We start from the raw sequence: 24,484 nt of genomic DNA, 5'->3' as shown, positions 1-24,484 counted from the left end.
AGATTCAAATTCAGATTCAAACTCCGACAGCTTTATTGGCAGGATCGCTCCCTCACAGCGCTGCCGGAGCGGCTCCTGTCAGTGCAGCCGGTCTGCGCGGACGCGTCACGGGCATGTCCGCACCGGGTGGCGGGCAGGCTCGCTGCTCCTCTCTCTCTCCCTCCGCTCCGCCACTGCGGCGAAGCGGCGCGGGACGCGAGACCGGCCCCCAAAACCGGACAAGGTGCCCCCGGCTCCCCCCTGGGACCCCGGACAGCCCCTGCCCTGCGCGGCACACACCTCCTCTAACCTGTACGGGGGTTTGTTCCCCGCTCCCGCCGTCCTCTGTGTACAGCAGTGCCTCTGATGTCTGACGTCCGATGGCCGATGTGCCCAGCACCAGCCCAGCACCACAAGCCTGAGCTCATGCGGAACTGGATGGGTGTGAGGCTTGAGCAGCCCAGGGGTGCACACAGAGGGGCAGTATCGATGCGGTCAGCTGCACGATTCCTCCCACCCCTCCTGCAACCCTTTTGCCCTCCTGCCATCTGGTAAAAGGCATCGCAGTATATGGGCCAGCTCCACTCAGGCTCCTCAGCACCCTGCTACCTACTGCACCTACTCCAAATCTGGAAACCCAGCTCTTTTTTGCCTAATGTCAGGCACCGTGTCTGATGTATACTTTGCACAGTCCTGTAAAGTAAATTGCACTCTGCACATTGCACTTTATGTACCCTGTACCCTGTCAGAAATGTCTGTGTCTACATTGTCTATAGCATTGTCTTGTCAGTGTCTCGTCTGTATTCGCACCTTAGACCTGGAGAACTATATCTCGCTCCTCTGTATACTTGTATATGGCTGGACTGACAAATAAACTTGAACTGTAATATCAGGTGTGTGAGAGAGAGAGACTGTGTGGCGCTGTGTGATATCTAGAGAGAGAGACACTGTGTGGCTCTGTGTGATATCTAGAGAGAGAGACACTGTGTGATGCTGTGTGATATCTAGAGAGAGAGACACTGTGTGGCGCTGTGTGATATCTAGAGAGAGAGACACTGTGTGACGCTGTGTGATATCTAGAGAGAGACACTGTGTGACGCTGTGTGTGATATCTAGAGAGAGAGACACTCTGTGGCGCTGTGTGTGATATCTAGAGAGAGACACTGTGTGGCGCTGTGTGATATCTAGAGAGAGACACTGTGTGGCGCTGTGTGATATCTAGAGAGAGAGACACTGTGTGACGCTGTGTGATATCTAGAGAGAGACACTGTGTGGCGCTGTGTGATATCTAGAGAGAGACACTGTGTGGCGCTGTGTGATATCTAGAGAGAGAGACTGTGTGGCGCTGTGTGATATCTAGAGAGAGAGACTGTGTGGCGCTGTGTGATATCTAGAGAGAGAGACACTGTGTGGCACTGTGTGATATCTAGAGAGAGAGACTTGTGGCGCTGTGTGATATCTAGAGAGAGAGACACTGTGTGGCACTGTGTGATATCTAGAGAGAGAGACACTGTGTGACGCTGTGTGATATCTAGAGAGAGAGACACTGTGTGGCGCTGTGTGATATCTAGAGAGAGAGACACTGTGTGGCGCTGTGTGATATCTAGAGAGAGACACTGTGTGACGCTGTGTGATATCTAGAGAGAGAGACACTGTGTGGCGCTGTGTGATATCTAGAGAGAGACACTGTGTGACGCTGTGTGATATCTAGAGAGAGAGACACTGTGTGACGCTGTGTGATATCTAGAGAGAGACACTGTGTGATGCTGTGTGATATCTAGAGAGAGAGACACTGTGTGGCGCTGTGTGATATCTAGAGAGAGAGACACTGTGTGACGCTGTGTGATATCTAGAGAGAGACACTGTGTGACGCTGTGTGTGATATCTAGAGAGAGAGACACTCTGTGGCGCTGTGTGTGATATCTAGAGAGAGACACTGTGTGGCGCTGTGTGATATCTAGAGAGAGACACTGTGTGGCGCTGTGTGATATCTAGAGAGAGAGACACTGTGTGACGCTGTGTGATATCTAGAGAGAGACACTGTGTGGCGCTGTGTGATATCTAGAGAGAGAGAGACACTGTGTGGCGCTGTGTGATATCTAGAGAGAGACACTGTGTGGCGCTGTGTGATATCTAGAGAGAGAGAGACACTGTGTGGCGCTGTGTGATATCTAGAGAGAGAGACTGTGTGGCGCTGTGTGATATCTAGAGAGAGAGACACTGTGTGGCACTGTGTGATATCTAGAGAGAGAGACTTGTGGCGCTGTGTGATATCTAGAGAGAGAGACACTGTGTGGCACTGTGTGATATCTAGAGAGAGAGACACTGTGTGACGCTGTGTGATATCTAGAGAGAGAGACACTGTGTGGCGCTGTGTGATATCTAGAGAGAGAGACACTGTGTGGCGCTGTGTGATATCTAGAGAGAGACACTGTGTGACGCTGTGTGATATCTAGAGAGAGAGACACTGTGTGGCGCTGTGTGATATCTAGAGAGAGAGAGACACTGTGTGACGCTGTGTGATATCTAGAGAGAGACACTGTGTGACGCTGTGTGATATCTAGAGAGAGAGACACTGTGTGGCGCTGTGTGATATCTAGAGAGAGAGACACTGTGTGGCGCTGTGTGATATCTAGAGAGAGAGACACTGTGTGGCGCTGTGTGATATCTAGAGAGAGACACTGTGTGACGCTGTGTGATATCTAGAGAGAGAGACACTGTGTGGCACTGTGTGATATCTAGAGAGAGACACTGTGTGGCGCTGTGTGATATCTAGAGAGAGACACTGTGTGGCGCTGTGTGATATCTAGAGAGAGACACAGAGACATAGAAATAGAGACAGAGGTGCACTTCCTACTGCACTGTGACAGATACTCTGGGATTAGAGAAACATTCTTCCCTAAATTCAGAAATCTAATCCCAGAGTTCCCACACCTGCCAGAATCACAACGGGTCCCAATCCTACTGGGAGAGGGAGGAGGGAACTCAGTTGAACTGGCAGCCCAGTATGTGATCTCCTGTCACAGCCTTAGGAACAGTGAGTCTGTCTCCCAATAATGCTCCAGCCGCCTACAGAATATGTCAATATTGTATAATATGTCTTTGTTGTAAATGTCTGTAATATGTCTGTAGATTTTATTTTACTTCTATTTTTGTTTTGTTTCATGTAAATATCATTACTTTCATTTGCTTTGGCAACACTGATTGTACCCATCGGTCATGCTAATACAGCACCTGGAATTGAATTGAATTGAATTGAGACACTGTGTGGCGCTGTGTGATATCTAGAGAGAGAGACACTGTGTGGCGCTGTGTGATATCTAGAGAGAGACACTGTGTGACGCTGTGTGATATCTAGAGAGAGACACTGTGTGGCACTGTGTGATATCTAGAGAGAGAGACACTGTGTGACGCTGTGTGATATCTAGAGAGAGAGACACTGTGTGACGCTGTGTGATATCTAGAGAGAGAGACACTGTGTGACGCTGTGTGATATCTAGAGAGAGACACTGTGTGGCGCTGTGTGATATCTAGAGAGAGAGACACTGTGTGACGCTGTGTGATATCTAGAGAGAGAGACACTGTGTGGCGCTGTGTGATATCTAGAGAGAGAGACACTGTGTGACGCTGTGTGATATCTAGAGAGAGAGACACTGTGTGACGCTGTGTGATATCTAGAGAGAGAGACACTGTGTGACGCTGTGTGATATCTAGAGAGAGAGACACTGTGTGACGCTGTGTGATATCTAGAGAGAGAGACTGTGTGGCGCTGTGTGATATCTAGAGAGAGAGACACTGTGTGGCACTGTGTGATATCTAGAGAGAGAGACACTGTGTGGCACTGTGTGATATCTAGAGAGAGACACTGTGTGGCGCTGTGTGATATCTAGAGAGAGACACTGTGTGGCGCTGTGTGATATCTAGAGAGAGAGACACTGTGTGGCGCTGTGTGATATCTAGAGAGAGAGAGACACTGTGTGGCGCTGTGTGATATCTAGAGAGAGACACTGTGTGGCGCTGTGTGATATCTAGAGAGAGAGACACTGTGTGGCGCTGTGTGATATCTAGAGAGAGACACTGTGTGACGCTGTGTGATATCTAGAGAGAGAGACACTGTGTGGCACTGTGTGATATCTAGAGAGAGACACTGTGTGATGCTGTGTGATATCTAGAGAGAGAGACTGTGTGGCGCTGTGTGATATCTAGAGAGAGACACTGTGTGGCACTGTGTGATATCTAGAGAGAGACACTGTGTGGCGCTGTGTGATATCTAGAGAGAGACACTGTGTGGCGCTGTGTGATATCTAGAGAGAGAGACACAAAGAGAAGGCTTTTGAAATTTTTGCACGGTTGTATTATTTTTATTAGTGTATCACTATCACTACATTTCAAACCTAGACATTTGTTTTACGTAGCAGTTGACAATTTGGTACAGCAAGACTTCAGTTGACACACCTGTCTACAGAAACTGGGAAACATACTTATTCTAAATCTATCAAGAGCAGATCTGTCGTCTATCAGTGGGTCGGTCACACTCTAGCTCTGTCTCTACGCTGCGCAGACATGTCTGTCCTTCTCCTGGAGTGGCTCTCTGCCGGCTGCAGACCTGGCCGACCTCACCACTGAGTCCTGGACCGGCCCCAGCCGCCAGCCCGCTGGAGTGGACTCTGAGGCTCCAGCGAAGGAAAGCATTTGCACGGACAGACACACGGACTGACACACTCATGCAGCAGTGAACCCCCGTCTCACACGGCGGTGAGGGGGGCGGGGCCGGGGGCGGGGCCCGGGTCCTGGGCGGGGAATCCGCTGTTCAGGAAGGTGAACCCCTCAAACTCGCTCTGGTCCAGCGCCGCCAGCACCTCCTGGTCTGAAGGGGTGAGGACGGGGGGCGCCTGGGTGAAAAAGCGGTCGAAGTTCTCCCCTTTCCGACCCCCCTGAGAGAGAGAGGGCTGGTTACACACACACCGACTGCCTGCGGGGTCACTCAGACTACAGCACAGGGGAGTCGGGGTCACTCAGGCTACAGCGCAGGAGAGGAGAGTTGGGGTACAGTGTTGGGGTTGGGGTCACTCAGACTACAGTGCAGTAGAGGAGAGTCGGGGTCACTCAGACTACAGCGCAGGGGAGTCGGGGTCACTCAGGCTACAGCGCAGTAGAGGAGAGTCGGGGTCACTCAGACTACAGCGCAGTAGAGGAGAGTCGGGGTCACTCAGACTACAGCGCAGTAGAGGAGAGTCGGGGTCACTCAGACTACAGCGCAGTAGAGGAGAGTTGGGGTCACTCAGACTACAGTGCAGTAGAGGAGAGTCGGGGTCACTCAGACTACAGCGCAGTAGAGGAGAGTTGGGGTCACTCAGACTACAGCGCAGGAGAGGAGAATCGGGGTACAGTGTTGGGGTTGGGGTCAGACTCACAGCTCTCGGGCGGAACGGAGGCTGAATCTCCAGCCTCTCCAGTCGATCCCAGTCGATCCGGCGGAAGAAGAGATGATCCCGGATCTCTCGCTCCTCTTCCGGCCCCGAGCCGAGCCTCTTCCCAGGATTCTTCGTCAGCAACTGAGAGAGTGAAAGAGACACTGGACACTACAGCACAGAGACACTGACTGACTGGACACTACAGCACAGTGACCCTGACTGACTGACTGGACACTACAGCACAGAGACACTGACTGACTGACTGGACACTACAGCACAGTGACCCTGACTGACTGACTGGACACTACAGCACAGTGACCCTGACTGACTGGACACTACAGCACAGTGACACTGACTGACTGGACACTACAGCACAGTGACCCTGACTGACTGACTGGACACTACAGCACAGAGACACTGACTGACTGACTGGACACTACAGCACAGAGACACTGACTGACTGGACACTACAGCACAGAGACACTGACTGACTGACTGGACACTACAGCACAGAGACACTGACTGACTGACTGGACACTACAGCACAGTGACCCTGACTGACTGGACACTACAGCACAGTGACACTGACTGACTGACTGGACACTACAGCACAGTGACCCTGACTGACTGGACACTACAGCACAGTGACACTGACACAGAAAGGTGGACGGACTGACCCCTTTGCAGATGGCCACAGCTTCTTTGGACAGACTCTTGGGATAAGAGACACTCTGCTCCATGATGGACTGGAACAGCTCCTCCTCATCCGAGCCATCAAACGGAGGCTGAGAGAGAGTGAGAGGGAGTGAGAGAGGGTGATGGAGTGAGAGAGGGTGATGGAGTGTTCCTGTCCCAGCCTGAGGAACAGTCAGTCTGTCTCCCAATAATGCTCCAGCCGCCTACAGTATATGTAAATATTTTATAATATGTCTCTGTTGTAAATGTCTGTAACACGTCTGTAGCTTTTATTTTACTTTTATTTTTTGTTTTGCTCCATGTTAGTTTTATTATTTTTATTTGCTTTGGCAACACTGATTGTACCCATCGGTCATGCTAATAAAGCACCTGGAATTGAGTTGAACTGAGTGAGAGGGTGATTGGGTGTGAGAGAAGATCCAGGCTCATGAAGTGTTTCACACCTGTCCAGCCAGCATCTCGTACAGCAGAACGCCAAAGGACCACCAATCCACTGACTTCCCGTAGGGCTGGTTGTCCACGATCTGAGAGAGACAGAAGGCACTCAGGACACTGACCACTGAGCGACTGGACAAGTACTGGACACTACAGCACAGAGACACTGACTGACTGACTGGACACTACAGCACAGAGACACTGACTGACTGACTGGACACTACAGCACAGAGACACTGACTGACTGACTGAACACTACAGCACAGAGACACTGACTGACTGACTGGACACTACAGCACAGAGACACTGACTGACTGACTGGACACTACAGCACAGTGACCCTGACTGACTGGACACTACAGCACAGAGACACTGACTGACTGACTGGACACTACAGCACAGAGACACTGACTGACTGACTGGACACTACAGCACAGTGACCCTGACTGACTGGACACTACAGCACAGAGACACTGACTGACTGACTGGACACTACAGCACAGAGACACTGACTGACTGACTGGACACTACAGCACAGAGACACTGACTGACTGACTGGACACTACAGCACAGAGACACTGACTGACTGGACACTACAGCACAGAGACACTGACTGACTGGACACTACAGCACAGTGACCCTGACTGACTGACTGGACACTACAGCACAGAGACACTGACTGACTGGACACTACAGCACAGTGTCACTGACTGACTGGACACTACAGCACAGAGACACTGACTGACTGGACACTACAGCACAGAGACACTGACTGACTGGACACTACAGCACAGTGACCCTGACTGACTGACTGGACACTACAGCACAGTGACACTGACTGACTGGACACTACAGCACAGTGACACTGACTGACTGACTGGACACTACAGCACAGCGACACTGACTGACTGACTGGACACTACAGCACAGTGACTCTGACTGACTGACTGGACACTACAGCACAGCGACACTGACTGACTGACTGGACACTACAGCACAGTGACACTGACTGACTGACTGGACACTACAGCACAGTGACACTGACTGACTGACTGGACACTACAGCACAGTGACTCTGACTGACTGACTGGACACTACAGCACAGTGACACTGACTGACTGGACACTACAGCACAGTGACACTGACTGACTGACTGGACACTACAGCACAGTGACACTGACTGACTGACTGGACACTACAGCACAGCGACACTGACTGACTGACTGGACACTACAGCACAGTGACCCTGACTGACTGGACACTACAGCACAGTGACCCTGACTGACTGACTGACTGGACACTACAGTACAATAACACGGTGTAGCTGCACTAGTTTCAGCTGCCTAACTGCAGTTTATTGATTTTATTATGTAAAATAATAATTGATTTTTTTCCCCACAGAAAACATAGAAAAGTTCTCTGTGTCCCTCCTCTTCATCTGATTTCCCTTTCTTGTACCTGCTAAAACACAGACAGACACGATATCTCTCTCACACACAGACACACAGAAAATATCATGAACACACACAGACAGACAATACTGAACACAGACAGAAAGACTATATCGCACGCACACAGACACACACACAGAGACACACGCACACACCTCAGGAGCAATGTAGTCTGGGGTCCCACAGAAGGTGTGGGTGGTCCCGCCCTCGAACACGCCCTCCCGGCACATCCCGAAGTCTGCGATCTTGATGTGGCCCATGGCGTCCAGGAGCACGTTGTCCAGCTTCAGATCCCTGGAGAGAGAGGAGGACAAACAGGAGAGAGGGACGGGTGGAGGAGGAGAAGAAGGCAGGGGACAGGTGCTGCCAGGTGCTGTCAGGTGCTGTCAGGTGCTGTCAGGTGCTGTCAGGTGACAGGTGTTGTCAGGTGTTGTCAGGTGACAGGTGTTGTCAGGTGACAGGTGTTGCCAGGTGCTGCCAGGTGACAGGTGCTGCCAGGTGCTGCCAGGTGACAGGTGTTGTCAGGTTCTGCCAGGTGACAGGTGTTGTCAGGTGCTGTCAGGTGCTGTCAGGTGACAGGTGTTGCCAGGTGCTGCCAGGTGACAGGTGCTGCCAGGTGCTGCCAGGTGACAGGTGTTGTCAGGTGACAGGTGTTGCCAGGTGTTGTCAGGTGACAGGTGTTGTCAGGTGCTGCCAGGTGACAGGTGTTGTCAGGTGACAGGTGTTGTCAGGTGCTGCCAGGTGACAGGTGCTGCCAGGTGCTGCCAGGTGACAGGTGTTGTCAGGTTCTGCCAGGTGACAGGTGTTGTCAGGTGCTGTCAGGTGCTGTCAGGTGACAGGTGTTGCCAGGTGCTGCCAGGTGACAGGTGCTGCCAGGTGCTGCCAGGTGACAGGTGTTGTCAGGTGTTGTCAGGTGACAGGTGTTGCCAGGTGCTGTCAGGTGCTGTCAGGTGCTGTCAGGTGACAGGTGTTGCCAGGTGTTGTCAGGTGTTGTCAGGTGACAGGTGTTGTCAGGTGCTGCCAGGTGACAGGTGCTGCCAGGTGCTGCCAGGTGACAGGTGTTGTCAGGTGTTGTCAGGTGACAGGTGTTGTCAGGTGCTGCCAGGTGACAGGTGCTGCCAGGTGCTGCCAGGTGACAGGTGTTGTCAGGTGCTGCCAGGTGACAGGTGTTGTCAGGTGTTGTCAGGTGACAGGTGTTGCCAGGTGCTGTCAGGTGCTGTCAGGTGCTGTCAGGTGACAGGTGTTGCCAGGTGTTGTCAGGTGACAGGTGCTGTCAGGTGCTGTCAGGTGACAGGTGTTGTCAGGTGCTGCCAGGTGACAGGTGTTGTCAGGTGTTGTCAGGTGACAGGTGTTGCCAGGTGCTGTCAGGTGCTGTCAGGTGCTGTCAGGTGACAGGTGTTGCCAGGTGTTGTCAGGTGACAGGTGTTGTCAGGTGCTGCCAGGTGACAGGTGTTGTCAGGTGCTGTCAGGTGCTGTCAGGTGCTGTCAGGTGACAGGTGTTGCCAGGTGTTGTCAGGTGTTGTCAGGTGTTGTCAGGTGACAGGTGTTGTCAGGTGCTGCCAGGTGACAGGTGTTGTCAGGTGTTGTCAGGTGACAGATGCTGACTTGTATCAACAGGTGCGGACAGGTTGATGACAGGTGCTGGCACAGATATATTGAAGGAATCAGACAGACCTGGACACATCACTGCATAACAGATTGAACGGAGGGCTCATACCTGTACAGGATTCCTCTATTGTGCAGGAAGAACAAACCAACAGCAATTTCAGCTGCATAGAAACTGAGAGAGAGAAAGATGATGATGACTATTAATTATTGGTATTATTAATCATTATGGAATAAGGGGAGTACTGATGTACTATATCTGGGGGAATGTGAGAAGACCAGGGCACTCTCTCATTGGTCAGACAGACTGCAACAACCTGACGAGCCCTGATCACCCAGGCAGAACATGCAAACTCCATACATACATAGAAACAGCACTAATGCCACACCCCTGTGCCGCCCAGTACAGACAGGAAGTGAGAGTCTGAAGGATGGAGAGGGAGTGAGATTGACACAGAGACAATCACACGGCCCAGAGACAGAAATGGAGCCCACAGGGTTATCGATCGGACGATGGGATATTGATCTGTTCCACTCACGCGGCGTGTGGTTCTTTGAACTTCCCCACAATCTGAATGTGGTACATGAGGTCTCCACCATTGACATACTCCATCACGAAATACAGTCGGTCCTGCAGGGAGTCATATCCTAATCAATACTGTAATCAATACACACACATTCACCCCATCACGAAATACAGTCGGTCCTGCAGGGAGTCATATCCAAATCAATACTGTAATCAATACACACACTCACTCCATCACAAAATACAGTCGGTCTTGCAGGGAGTCATATCCTAATCAATACTGTAATCAATACACACACTCACTCCATCACAAAATACAGTCGGTCTTGCAGGGAGTCATATCCTAATCAATACTGTAATCAACACACACTCACTCATCACGAAATACAATCCGTTATGCAGGAAGTCATATCCTAATCAATACTGCAATCAATACTGTAATCAACACACACACTCACTCCATCACGAAATACAGTCGGTCCTGCAGGTAGTCATATCCTAATCAATACTGTAATCAACACACACACTCACCACGAAATACAGATGGTCCTGCAGGGAATCATATCGTAATCAATATTGTAATAAATACACAAACTCACTCCACGCTTCTCACACAGTAGTGTAAATATCACACACTCACACTCCTCATGCACAGTAGTGTAAATATCACACACTCACACTCCACACACAGTAACTGTGATATTACACACTCACACTCCTCACACAGTAGTGTAACTATTACACACTCACATTCCTCACACATAGTAACTGTGATATTACACACTCACACACCTCACACACAGTTACTATAATATTACACACTCACACTCCTTACACAGTAGTGTAAATATCACACACTCACACTCCTCACACAGTAGTGTAACTATTACATACTCACACTCCTCACACATAGTAACTGTGATATTACACACTCACACACAGTAACTATAATATTACACACTCACACTCCTTACACAGTAGTGTAAATATCACACACTCACACTCCACACACACAGTAACTGTGATATTACACACTCACACTCCTCGCACACAGTAACTGTAATATTACACACACTCACTCCTCACACAGTAGTGTAAATATCACACATTCACACCCTCACACACAGTAGTGTAACTATCACACACTCACACTCCTCACACACAGTAGTGTAAATATCACACACTCACACTTCTCACACACAGTAGTGTAACTATCACACACTCACACTCCTCAAAAACAGTAGTGTAAATATCACACACTCACACTTCTCACACACAGTAGTGTAAATATCACACACCCACACTACTCACGCACAGTAGTGTAAATATCACACACTCACACTTCTCACACACAGTAGTGTAAATATCACACACTCACACTCCACACACAGTAACTGTGATATTACACACTCACACTCCTCACACAGTAGTGTAAATATCACACACTCACACTCCTCACACACAGTAGTGTAAATATCACACACTCACACTCCTCACGCACAGTAGTGTAAATATCACACACTCACACTCCACACACAGTAACTGTGATATTACACACTCACACTCCTCACACAGTAGTGTAAATATCACACACTCACACTCCTCACACACAGTAGTGTAAATATCACACACTCACACTCCTCACGCACAGTAGTGTAAATATCACACACTCACACTCCACACACAGTAACTGTAATATTACACACTCACACTCCTCACACAGTAGTGTAACTATTACACACTCACATTCCTCACACATAGTAACTGTGATATTACACACTCACACACCTCACACACACTAACTGTAATATTACACACACTCACTCCTCACACAGTAGTGTTACTATCACACACTCACACTCCTCACACACAGTAGTGTAAATATCACACACTCACACTCCTCACGCACAGTAGTGTAAATATCACACACTCACACTCCTCACGCACAGTAGTGTAAATATCACACATTCACACCCTCACACACAGTAGTGTAAATATCACACACTCACACTCCACACACAGTAACTGTGATATTACACACTCACACTCCTCACGCACAGTAGTGTAAATATCACACATTCACACCCTCACACACAGTAGTGTAAATATCACACACTCACACTCCTCACGCACAGTAGTGTAAATATCACACACTCACACTCCACACACAGTAACTGTGATATTACACACTCACACTCCTCACACAGTAGTGTAACTATTACACACTCACATTCCTCACACATAGTAACTGTGATATTACACACTCACACTCCTCACGCACAGTAGTGTAAATATCACACACTCACACTCCTCACGCACAGTAGTGTAAATATCACACACTCACACTCCTCACACAGTAGTGTAAATATCACACACTCACACTCCACACACACAGTAACTGTGATATTACACACTCACACTCCTCACACAGTAGTGTAAATATCACACACTCACACTCCTCACGCACAGTAGTGTAAATATCACACACTCACACAGAGTGACAGCAGTCAGCAGCCTGCGGTCGATATTAATACACAATCTGCTCCTGTTAGCAGCCCCTGGGCAGAAAGTGACCCAATTAACAGTGGTGTATTAATTAGCAATGAAATTAGGTCAACAGCAAAACAGAAAGAACAACATAACAAAAAGGAAGAGAAACGGTTTGTATCAATGTCATGTGTGTCGCACACCCTCTCTCCGCGCCCCATCTCTCTCACCTGCGTCTGGAAGGCTCCGTACAGCGCCGTGAGGAAGTGGGGTCTCCCCAGCAGCCCCAGCACCCTCCTCTCCACCATGGCGCTCTCGGTGTCCTGCTCCTGCGCCAGCACATCCTTCTTCAGCACCTTCACGGCGAACAGCTGCTCCGTGCCCCTGCGCTCCGCCAGCAGGACCTGGGGGGCAGGGGGGACAGGGGTGCCGGGGTCACCTGCGGCCACCTGCTGGCGTGCTCTGGTACCGCGGCCTGACACAGCAGGACACACCCACCCTCGCCTCCCTCCCTACCTTCCCGAAGCTGCCCTTCCCCAGCACCATGAGGAAGCTGAAGTCGTCCAGGCTGAGCCCCAGCCCCTGCGGCAGGTGAGGGCGGGGGCAGGGAGGGGGGGGCAGGGGCGGCGGGGACGCCGGTAGGGAGTCCTGCAGAGAGGGGGGAACCTCGTCAAAAATCAGCACAGCCGATCACTGTGGTCAGACCTGAGAGGGACAGATCCCACACTGACACAGTGGACGCAGAGTAGACACAGAGCACACACTGGACACAGTGGACACAGATCCCACACTGGGCACAGCGGACGCAGAGTAGACACAGAGCACACACTGGACACAGTGGACACAGATCCCACACTGGGCACAGCGGGCACAGAGTGGACACAGAGCATACAGTGGACAATGATCCCACACTGGTCATAGTGGACACAGAGCACACACTGGGCACAGCGGACACAGAGTGGACACAGAGCACACACTGGACACCGAGCACACACAGACACACTAGACACAGATCCCACACTGGGCACAGCGGACACAGAGTGGACACAGAGCACACACTGGACACCGAGCACACACAGACACACTAGACACAGATCCCACACTGGGCACAGCGGACACAGAGTGGACACAGAGCACACACTGGACACAGAGCACACACAGACACACTGGACACAGCGCACACAGTGGACAATGATCCCACACTGGACATAGCGGACACAGAGCACACACTGGACACAGAGCACACACAGACACACTGGACACAGAGCACACACAGAGCACACACAGACACACTGGACACAGTGCACACAGCGCACACAGCGCACACGCAGTCTCTCTCTCTCACTGACCTGTGTGCTCTGCCCACTGTCCTGGTCTGGCACAGGGATATTGTAGTACTCCCCCTCCTCCTGGTTCAGGAGCTTGAACCAGCCGTTGACGGAGCGCCGGAAGATTTCGGACACCCCGAAGGACAGTGCGCCCATGAAGTCGTTCCTGCTGGTCCTGTCCCAGTCCCAGACCTCCACTGACAGGCGCCTGTCCCACTCCTTCCCTCGGACAGAGCTGGGAGACAGACAGGAGAGGAGGAGAGCTGAGCTGAGCTCTTCCTCACACACACACACTGATACACACTGACCACACACACTCACCACACACACTCACCACACACACACACTCTTACACACACATACTGACCACACACACTCACCACACACACACACTGACCACACACTCTTACACACACTCTGACCACACACTCTTACACACACTGACACACACTCTTACACAAACACAGACCGACACACACACTGATCACACACACTCACCACACACACACACTGACCACACACTCTTACACACACTCTGACCACACACACACACACTGACCACACACTCTTACACACACTCTTACAGACACACACCAATACACACACTGACACACTGACCACCCACACACACTCTTACAGACACACACCGATACACACACTGACCACCCACACACACACACACACACACACACACACACACACACACAACTGACACACTGACCACACACAGACACACTGACACACTGACCACACACAGACACACTGACACACACACACACAGACACACAGACACACAGACACACAGACACACAGACTCACAACGTGAAGCTCTCGTTCCACACTGGGTTCAGGGTGGAGCGGATGGTTTTGGTCTTCTGCTTGGTCTGGTTCTTGGGATCGGGAACCAGCTTCAGCTTGACGTAGGGATCGGACAGGCCGTTGGGATCCATCGGGATGAGATTCCGCGCCTCGAGCACTGCAGGGGGAACAGGAGGGACAGACGCCCCTGAGCCACAAACCCCGGACCCAGCAGAACCCACAACGTCACCAGCAGCAGCTCAGCAGACCAGCAGGGGGTGCTGTTCTCCGGAGGAGACGGCCAACCGTGACTGTGTGCGTAAGAATTAAAGGTGTCATTTCCACTCTAGATTTGCAGTCTGGCCACCTGGTGTCCCGACCCTGACTAATGAACAACACTGCCACCTGGTGTCCCGACCCTGTCACTGCAAACTCCAGGAGTCAGTGCAGTGCCCTGCTCTCTGTCACTGCTGCTGGTAATGAGCAACACAGCAGAACAAATTGTTTTCCCATGTTATATGATCTTTGCTGACTGCCCTATCTTTCTTAAACCCAGAGAAGGCTCCACAGTGTGTGTTTCCTTTCTTCTCTTTTCAGACTGGAATAAACCTGTACTTGTTCGTATCGAATAACACTGCCACCTGGTGTCCAGACCCTGTCACTGCAAATATCCCCAGCAGATGAAATACAGCAGATGCCTGCCTCCATCTGCACGCCCATTTCGGGAACCACTTCACATCAATTAAATTTGTGGTGGGGGGCAGGGCTGGACCTCTTCCTGGAGGGGGCACCAGTGTGCAGTGGGTCTCCGCTCACCGGTGACGTGCAGCTCCTCTCGCTCCCCGTAGACCGAGAGGTGGATCCGCCCTCGTTTCTCCGTGTGGTCGTGTCCACAGAGGCTGGGCACGCTGGCCTCACAGCGGCGGTGGACATTCATGTCACAGCCTGCAGGGCAGGGCACAGAGAGCACAGCGCTGAGGAACAATACAGCACAGAGAGCACAGCGCTGAGGAACAAGACAGCACAGAGCTGAGGAACAATACAGCACAGCGCTGAGGAACAATACAGCACAGAGCTGAGGAACAATACAGCACAGAGCTGAAGAACAATACAGCACAGAGAGCACAGTGCTGAGGAACAATACAGCACAGAGCTGAGGAACAATACAGCACAGAGCTGAAGAACAATACAGCACAGAGAGCACAGCGCTGAGGAACAATACAGCACAGAGAGCACAGCGCTGAGGAACAATACAGCACAGAGAGCACAGCGCTGAGGAACAATACAGCACAGAGCTGAGGAACAATACAGCACAGCACTGAGGAACAATATAGCACAGAGCTGAGGAACAATACAGCACAGAGCTGAGGAACAATACAGCACAGAGAGCACAGCGCTGAGGAACAATACGGCACAGAGAGCACAGCGCTGAGGAACAAGACAGCACAGCGCTGAGGAACAATACAGCACAGAGAGCACAGCGCTGAGGAACAATACAGCACAGAGCTGAGGAACAATACAGCACAGAGAGCACAGCGCTGAAGAACAATACAGCACAGAGCTGAAGAACAATACAGCACAGAGAGCACAGCGCTGAGGAACAATACAGCACAGAAAGCACAGCGCTGAGGAACAATACAGCACAGAGCTGAGGAACAATACAGCACAGAGCACAGCGCTGAGGAATAATACAGCACAGAACACACCAATACAGCACAGAGCACACTAAGGCAGCAGAGAGCCAGAGCACAGAGCTGCACCGGGCCCTCACAGACAGCGACAGGCACTGACGGGGAACACTCACTGGAGCACTTCATGCCCTGGTGGATGAGGCCATAGAGCAGAGAGCCGCAGTGGTCGCAGAATGTGGGGCTGGAGTAACTGTGCACCTTGAACTTGTGTCGGCTCTTCAGGTCCTGCCAGTGAGGAGAGCGAGGGAACAGTACAGACAACACTGACACACCAGACACCACAGCACCCTGACTACATTTCCCACGAGGACCTCACAGAGTACACCCCCTACTCATATGGAGAGGATCCGTGGGTACTGTAGTTTAAATTGCTATGAGATTACTTTATTTAACTGAGTAATACAGATAAGATACTGACCGAAGAGACACTGATATTATAATCAGACTCCACTGACACTGACAGAGCAGTCTGAGACTCTCCAGGCTGGACTGGACTGACTGGACTGGGAGCTGGACTAGTTCTTCACTGGGATTATAATCAGACTCACTGACACTGACAGAGCAGTCTGAGACTCTCCAGGCTGGACTGGACTGGCTGCACTGGGAGCTGGACTAGTTCTTCACTGGGATTATAATCAGACTCACTGACACTGACAGAGCAGTCTGAGACTCTCCAGGCTGGACTGGACTGATTCGACTGGGAGCTGGACTAGTGATTTACTGGGATTATAATTAGACTGACACCAGCAGATCCACTCCAAGCTTTACTGGACCGATATTAATTAATTAAATGAGATTTTAATTAGTTCTGAGTCCACTTGACACTACGGCAGACTATATCAAGTACTCCAGTGCTTCAGGAAGGACAGCTGTCCAAGAAAGAGTTTCATCTGCACATGGAATAACTGATTATTTTTAAAGTATTATTTAAGAGAAAGGTCTGTCTGTGTCCAGTTTCTCCGACCAGGCTGTGGTCATGTGGTCACTGAGCCTGTACTTCGTCAGTCCCTCAGTCTGTGTCCCTCTCTCTCCATCCTCTCCTCTCCCTCTCGCTCAGCTTCTCCTTGACCTCATTCCTGTTCCAGTTTTTTTGGCAAAAAAATGAGAAGACAAATATCTTCAAAACCTTAGAGAGCTACCAAGCTGTTTGCTTCCATTCTTCAGAGGGAGGAGAGAGAGGGAAGGGAGAGGAGAGAGAGAGGAGAGAGGGAGGAGAGAGGGGAGAGAGACAGGAGAGAGGTGAGAGAGGGGGGAGGGAGAGGAGAGAGAGAGGAGAGAGGGGAGAGAGGGAGGAGAGAGGTGAGAAAGGGAAGAGAGAGAGGAGAGAGAGAGGAGAGAAGGGGGAAGGAGAGGAGAGAGACAGGAGGGAGAGAGGAGAGAGACAGGAGAGAGGGGAGAAAGGGAGGAGAGAGGTGAGAAAGGGAAGAGAGAGAGAGGAGTGAAGGGGAAGGAGAGGAGAGAGAGGAGAGAGACAGGACGGAGAGAGGAGAGAGAGGAGAGAGACAGGAGAGAGGGGAGAAAGGGAGGAGAGAGAGGAGAGAGAGAGCAGAGAAAGAGGAGAGTGAGAAGGGAGGTGAGGAGAGAGTGTGGTACCTCAGGTTTGGGTCCAGAATTTGCTCCAGGGCAGGTAAATGTCACAAACTCATGGCAGCGCTTGTGAACGACAAAACTGCACACTGAGGGAGAGAGGAGAGAGAACTGAAACACATCTCCCTTTCTCCCTTCCAAAAACACAGACTGTCTGCAGGGCTGTCCAGTCCTGGAGGAGCCAGTATGTGTCTGCAGGGCTGTCCAGTCCTGGTCCTGGAGGGGTCAGTGTGTGTCTGCAGCAGGGCTGTCCAGTCCCGGTCCTGGAGGAGTCAGTGTGTGTCTGCAGCAGGGCTGTCCAGTCCTGGAGGGGTCAGTGTGTCTCCAGCAAAGCTGTCCAGTCCTGGACCTGAAGGGGTCAGTGGCTTTGTCACTAAATCATTCTCCATAAATCAGCCTTATAATAATAATAATAATAATAATAATAATAATACACACCTTGACATTGAAATCCTTGCTTTCCAATTCCCCTGCAAAGCAAAACAAAAATCTGAGTCATATTGTCATATCAGTATGATGACAGCAACACAACTGCACTGCACTAACACAACAACACAGTACAATACAACTACACTGAAGTAACACAACAACACAGTACAAGACAAGATCACTGCACTGCAGTAACACAACAGCACAATACAACAGAACAGCAGTGTATTAATACAACAGAACAGTACAACAAAACTACACTGCACTGACACAACAGCACAGTACAACACAGGAGCACAAAACTGAAATAGCAGCACCGTAAAACACAGGAGCACAAAAGTGAAATAGCAGCACAGTACAACACAGGAGAACAAAAGTGAAATAGCAGCACAGTACAACACAGGAGAACAAAAGTGAAATAGCAGCACTGTACAACACAGGAGCACTGCAGTGAGACAGCAGTACAGTACAACACAGGAGCACTGCAGTGAGACAGCACTACAGTACAACACTGCAGTGGGACAGCAGCACAGTACAACACTGCAGTGAGACAGCAGCACAGCACAACACAGGAACACAAAAGTGAAATAGCAGCACTGTGCAACACTGCAGTGAGACAGCAGTATAGTACAACACAGAAGCACAAAAGTGAAATAGCAGCACTGTACAACATAGGAGCACTGGAGTGAGACAGCAGTATAGTAGAACACAGGTGCACAAAAGTGAAATAGCAGCACTGTACAACATAGGAGCACTGCAGTGAGACAGCAGTATAGTAGAACACAGGAACACAAAAGTGAAATAGCAGCACTGTACAACACTGCAGTGAGACAGCAGCACAGTACAACACAGAAGCACAAAAGTGAAATAGCAGCACTGTACAACACAGAAGCACAAAAGTGAAATAGCAGCACTGTACAACATAGGAGCACTGGAGTGAGACAGCAGTACAGTACAACACAGGAGCACTGCAGTGAGACAGCAGTACAGTACAACACAGGAGCACTGGAGTGAGACAGCAGTACAGTACAACACAGGAGCACTGGAGTGAGACAGCAGTACAGTACAACACAGGGGCACTGCATTGAGACAGCACTACAGTACAACACAGGAGCACTGGAGTGAGACAGCAGCACAGTACAACACAGGAGCACTGCAGTGAGACAGCACTACAGTACAACACTGCAGTGGGACAGCAGCACAGTACAACACTCCAGTGAGACAGCAGCACAGCACAACACAGGAACACAAAAGTGAAATAGCAGCACTGTACAACACTGCAGTGAGACAGCAGCACAGTACAACACAGAAGCACAAAAGTGAAATAGCAGCACTGTACAACATAGGAGCACTGGAGTGAGACAGCAGTATAGTAGAACACAGGTGCACAAAAGTGAAATAGCAGCACTGTACAACATAGGAGCACTGCAGTGAGACAGCAGTATAGTAGAACACAGGAACACAAAAGTGAAATAGCAGCACTGTACAACATAGGAGCACTGGAGTGAGACAGCAGTACAGTACAACACAGGAGCACTGGAGTGAGACAGCAGTACAGTACAACACAGGAGCACTGGAGTGAGACAGCAGTACAGTACAACACAGGAGCACAAAAGTGAAATAGCAGCACCATACAACACAGGGGCACTGCATTGAGACAGCAGTACAGTACAACACTACAGTGAGACAGCAGCACCGTAAAACACAGGGGCACTGCAGGGAGACAGCAGTACCAAATGAAGTCTGTGCAGTGGCTACAGAAGGTAGGCTGCTTGAAGAACCGTGCGGTGAACTGGTGATCCTTCACCTCGATCACGCGCTTGTGCTTCAGGGCTCCCTTGCGCTGGAAGACGGGCACACGGGGTGGAGGAGAGAGAGGGGAGGGCAGCGGAGAGGCGGAGGGCGTGAGGGGAGAGGAGGAGAGGGAGAGAGGTGACAGGGAGGGGGAGGGGGAGACTGGGGTGGACATGCCTGCAGGAGGAGGACAAAGAGGTCAATACACAGCTCACAGACTCACAACTAACACAAGCCTAATACAGACCCCAGAGACACTACTGACACACAGAGATTAATACAGACCCCAGAGACACTCCCCCAGAACCAGAGGGACCAGTATCACCTGGACCCAGAACCACCAGTTGCCCCTGGGCCCAGACGCAGAGAACACCAGTATCACCTGAACTCAGAACCATCAGTATCAGCTGGGCCCAGACCCTGAGAACACCAGTATCACCTGGGCCCAGAACCAGAGGACACCTGTATCACCTGGGCCCAGACCCAGCTTGACCAGTACCGCCCGGGTGCGGACCCAGAAGGCGCACTGTGAACTGCTCTCCAGGCTTTCCCCCAGCACAGCCCGTTCTCCCCAGTCCCTGCCTCCTTCCCAGACCAGCGCCGAACAAATGGACCCGCGGATCGCTCGGGCCCGTCGTGCTTTGACCTACTGCCCTGTAAACCTCCTTGACCTCCAACCCAGCCCCCGGCGCCCTTTGACCCCTACCCTATGACCCTTGACCCTGGCATCACGTATCAGGGTGGCCACGAACCCCCCCCGCTGTGGAAAGGAGAAAGGAGCGAGCTGTACCTGTCTGCGAGCGCTCTGTGCGCCGGTGGCGGCGGCGGCAGGAGAGGAAACTCTTCGCGTCCTCCTGTGCCGGAGAGCGAGCAGCAGAAGCTGAGCAGGCCGAGCTCCGGCTGCCTCTTATACAGCAGGAGGGAGGGAGGGGCTGGGCCAGCTCTGCACACAAATCTGGGTTAGTCTCCCCCCGAGAGACCCCCGCCCCCCCCCCTGCCCACAGCCGGGGCTCAACGTGACGAGGGAGACCAATCGGGGTATGGGGGTGCACACAGACACCCCCACTGACTGGACAGCGCAGTACAGCAGCCCCTGAGGGGGGGAGCACGCAGGGTCTAATTAGTCAGATGTAGGTTACAAATCTCCTGATGAAACCGGGGAGAGAAAGTTAATTAATGATTATAATTAGTAATATTGTTAGAGAGAGAATTGTGTCACTGGCTGTGTGTGTCACAGAGTGTATCTATTTATAAATCTCTCTCAGGTTCACCGCGGTGTTCATGTACTGGAGTGTCCAGTCAGTGTGTCTGTATTAACCCCTCTCTCTCAGTGCAGTGTTAGTGTACTGGAGTGTCCAGTCAGTGTGTCTGTATGAACCCCTCTCTCTCTCAGTGCAGTGTTCATGTACTGGAGTGTCCAGTCAGTGTGTGTGTATTAACCCCTCTCTCTCTCAGTGCAGTGTTCATGTACTGGGGTGTCCAGTCAGTGTGTCTGTATGAACCCCCCTCTCTCTCAGTGCAGCGTTAATGTACTGGAGTGTCCAGTCAGTGTGTCTGTATTAACCCCTCTCTCTCTCAGTGCAGTGTTCATGTACTGGAGTGTCCAGTCAGTGTGTCTGTATTAACCCCTCTCTCTCTCAGTGCAGTGTTCATGTACTGGAGTGTCCAGTCAGTGTGTCTGTATGAACCCCTCTCTCTCTCAGTGCAGTGTTCATGTACTGGGGTGTCCAGTCAGTGTGTCTGTATGAACCCCCCTCTCTCTCAGTGCAGCGTTAATGTACTGGAGTGTCCAGTCAGTGTGTCTGTATTAACCCCTCTCTCTCTCAGTGCAGTGTTCATGTACTGGAGTGTCCAGTCAGTGTGTGTGTATTAACCCCTCTCTCTCTCAGTGCAGTGTTCATGTACTGGAGTGTCCAGTCAGTGTGTCTGTATGAACCCCCCTCTCTCTCAGTGCAGTGTTCATGTACTGGAGTGTCCAGTCAGTGTGTCTGTATGAACCCCTCTCTCTCTCAGTGCAGTGTTCATGTACTGTACTCATGTAATGTACTCACGAGCTCAGGAGTTTAGTAAAGATTGTTGATGTCTGTTGAGACTTGTTTCATCAGTGATTGTGTCAGTGTGGTGTCACTATGTGAGGGTGTCAGTGTGACTGAGGTGACAGTGTGTCAAGAAGCAAACACACACACTCAGAGAGAGACAGGGGGCACACGCACACTCAGAGAGAGACAGGAGGCACACGCACACTCAGAGAGAGACGGGGGCACACGCACACTGAGAGACAGGGGGCACACGCACACTCAGAGAGAGACACAAGGCACACGCACACTCAGAGAGAGACATGAGGCACACGCACACTCAGAGAGAGACGGGGGCACACGCACACTCAGAGAGAGACAGGGGGCACACGCACACTCAGAGAGAGACACAAGGCACACGCACACTCAGAGAGAGACAGGGGGCACACGCACACTCAGAGAGAGACAGGGGGCACACGCACACTCAGAGAGAGACAGGAGGCACACGCACACTCAGAGAGAGACGGGGGCACACGCACACTGAGAGACAGGGGGCACACGCACACTCAGAGAGAGACACAAGGCACACGCACACTCAGAGAGAGACATGAGGCACACGCACACTCAGAGAGAGACGGGGGCACACGCACACTCAGAGAGAGACAGGGGGCACACGCACACTCAGAGAGAGACACAAGGCACACGCACACTCAGAGAGAGACAGGAGGCACACGCACACTCAGAGAGAGACAGGGGGCACACGCACACTCAGAGAGAGACACGAGGCACACGCACACTGAGAGAGACACAAGGCACACGCACACTCAGAGAGAGACAGGGGGCACACGCACACTGAGAGAGACATGAGGCACACGCACACTGAGAGAGAGACAGGGGGCACACGCACACTCAGAGAGAGACAGGGGGCACACGCACACTCAGAGAGAGACACGAGGCACACGCACACTCAGAGAGAGACAGGGGGCACACGCACACTGAGAGACAGGGGGCACACGCACACTGAGAGAGACATGAGGCACACGCACACTGAGAGAGAGACAGGGGGCACACGCACACTGAGAGAGAGACAGGGGGCACACGCACACTCAGAGAGAGACAGGGGGCACACGCACACTCAGAGAGAGACGGGGCACACGCACACTCAGAGAGAGACAGGGGGCACACGCACACTCAGAGAGAGACGGGGCACACGCACACTCAGAGAGAGACAGGGGGCACACGCACACTCAGAGAGAGACGGGGCACACGCACACTCAGAGAGAGACAGGGGGCACACGCACACTCCAAGAGAGACAGGGGGCACACGCACACTCAAAGAGAAAGGAGGCACACATACACACTGAAAGAGAGCCAGGAGGCAGGAGTATTGAAACAGAGCCAGAGTTTATGAATTCTGCTCAGCATGTAAAAACACAGGGATCTGGAATGGTGTGGCCAGGAGACAGCAGTCCCAGCTCTCTAGCTACAGTGACATGGTCTGATCCACAGTCAGTACATCATCAGAGGAATAAACCACAGTCTCTACATGGTCTCTCGTTTTTGCTAATTAGAGAAAAGATCAGAGTAGAACAGAGGAGATTCACAGAGAGAGACAGGTAGGAAGAGCAAGAGAGAGAGAGGCAGGCAATCACAGGCAGGGTTAGATATAATACAGATAAGATTAACATAACTCGATTAAGATAAACGGCTAAAAAGAGCGATACATAGAAAGCTCGATCCAGATAGATTTTAGTAGGACATTAACAAATAACGTGATTGAAACAGAATCAGCAAGACAGAGGGAGAGTAAAAGACAGAGACAGGAAGAGGGAGAGAGGGAGAGAGGCAGAGACAGGCGGAGAGGGGGAGAGAGACAGAGGATAAGAGAGATTGAGAGAGAGAGAAGGTGACACTTGTCAGTGTTGTTTCACAGGCACTATAATGTTTCACAGCTGGAGGAATTAAACTCTAATCTCTACAGCTCTAACACCCAGGTACGCCAATCCTCCATAGATATAGAATCATATTTATATATATTTATATATCTAGAAAAAACAATCATTTTATATGAATTTATATCATTTCCAAAAGAGAAGTCACAGTTTGTAAATGCTACATTTGCAAAAAGGGAGGAATTACTTTTATTGTGTGTGTGTGTGAGCACAAGGGTTCGATATCTTTCTCGCACACACTCGCACGCTCTCTCGCACGCTTGCCGTCTGTGCACTGGGGGGGGCGCTGTACAGCAC

General features: G+C 51.2%; 1 protein-coding gene across 1 annotated transcript; it reads right to left on the bottom strand.

Annotated features, from left to right (window-relative positions):
* Positions 1 to 4,318: 4,318 nt before the first annotated feature.
* prkcg (protein kinase C, gamma) lies at positions 4,319 to 20,395 on the bottom strand. Its single transcript, XM_088939702.1, has 16 exons — positions 20,160 to 20,395; positions 18,436 to 18,467; positions 18,004 to 18,086; positions 16,524 to 16,635; positions 15,536 to 15,664; positions 14,741 to 14,897; positions 13,943 to 14,156; positions 13,110 to 13,241; positions 12,824 to 12,997; positions 10,120 to 10,211; positions 9,693 to 9,755; positions 8,131 to 8,269; positions 6,533 to 6,613; positions 6,071 to 6,178; positions 5,394 to 5,534; positions 4,319 to 4,913 (listed from the first exon to the last, which is right to left on the bottom strand). Exons 1-16 carry the CDS (start codon positions 20,393 to 20,395, stop codon positions 4,725 to 4,727), a joined length of 2,082 nt encoding a protein of 693 aa, XP_088795828.1. The 3' UTR covers positions 4,319 to 4,724.
* Positions 20,396 to 24,484: the final 4,089 nt, after the last annotated feature.

Source organism: Atractosteus spatula, chromosome 22, assembly GCF_055471065.1.
Source record: "Atractosteus spatula isolate fAtrSpa1 chromosome 22, fAtrSpa1.hap1, whole genome shotgun sequence".
NCBI classification, from domain to species: Eukaryota; Metazoa; Chordata; class Actinopteri; order Semionotiformes; family Lepisosteidae; genus Atractosteus; species Atractosteus spatula.
Note: the sequence above shows the minus strand (reverse complement) of the source record. Positions and strands in the feature narration are given on the sequence as shown.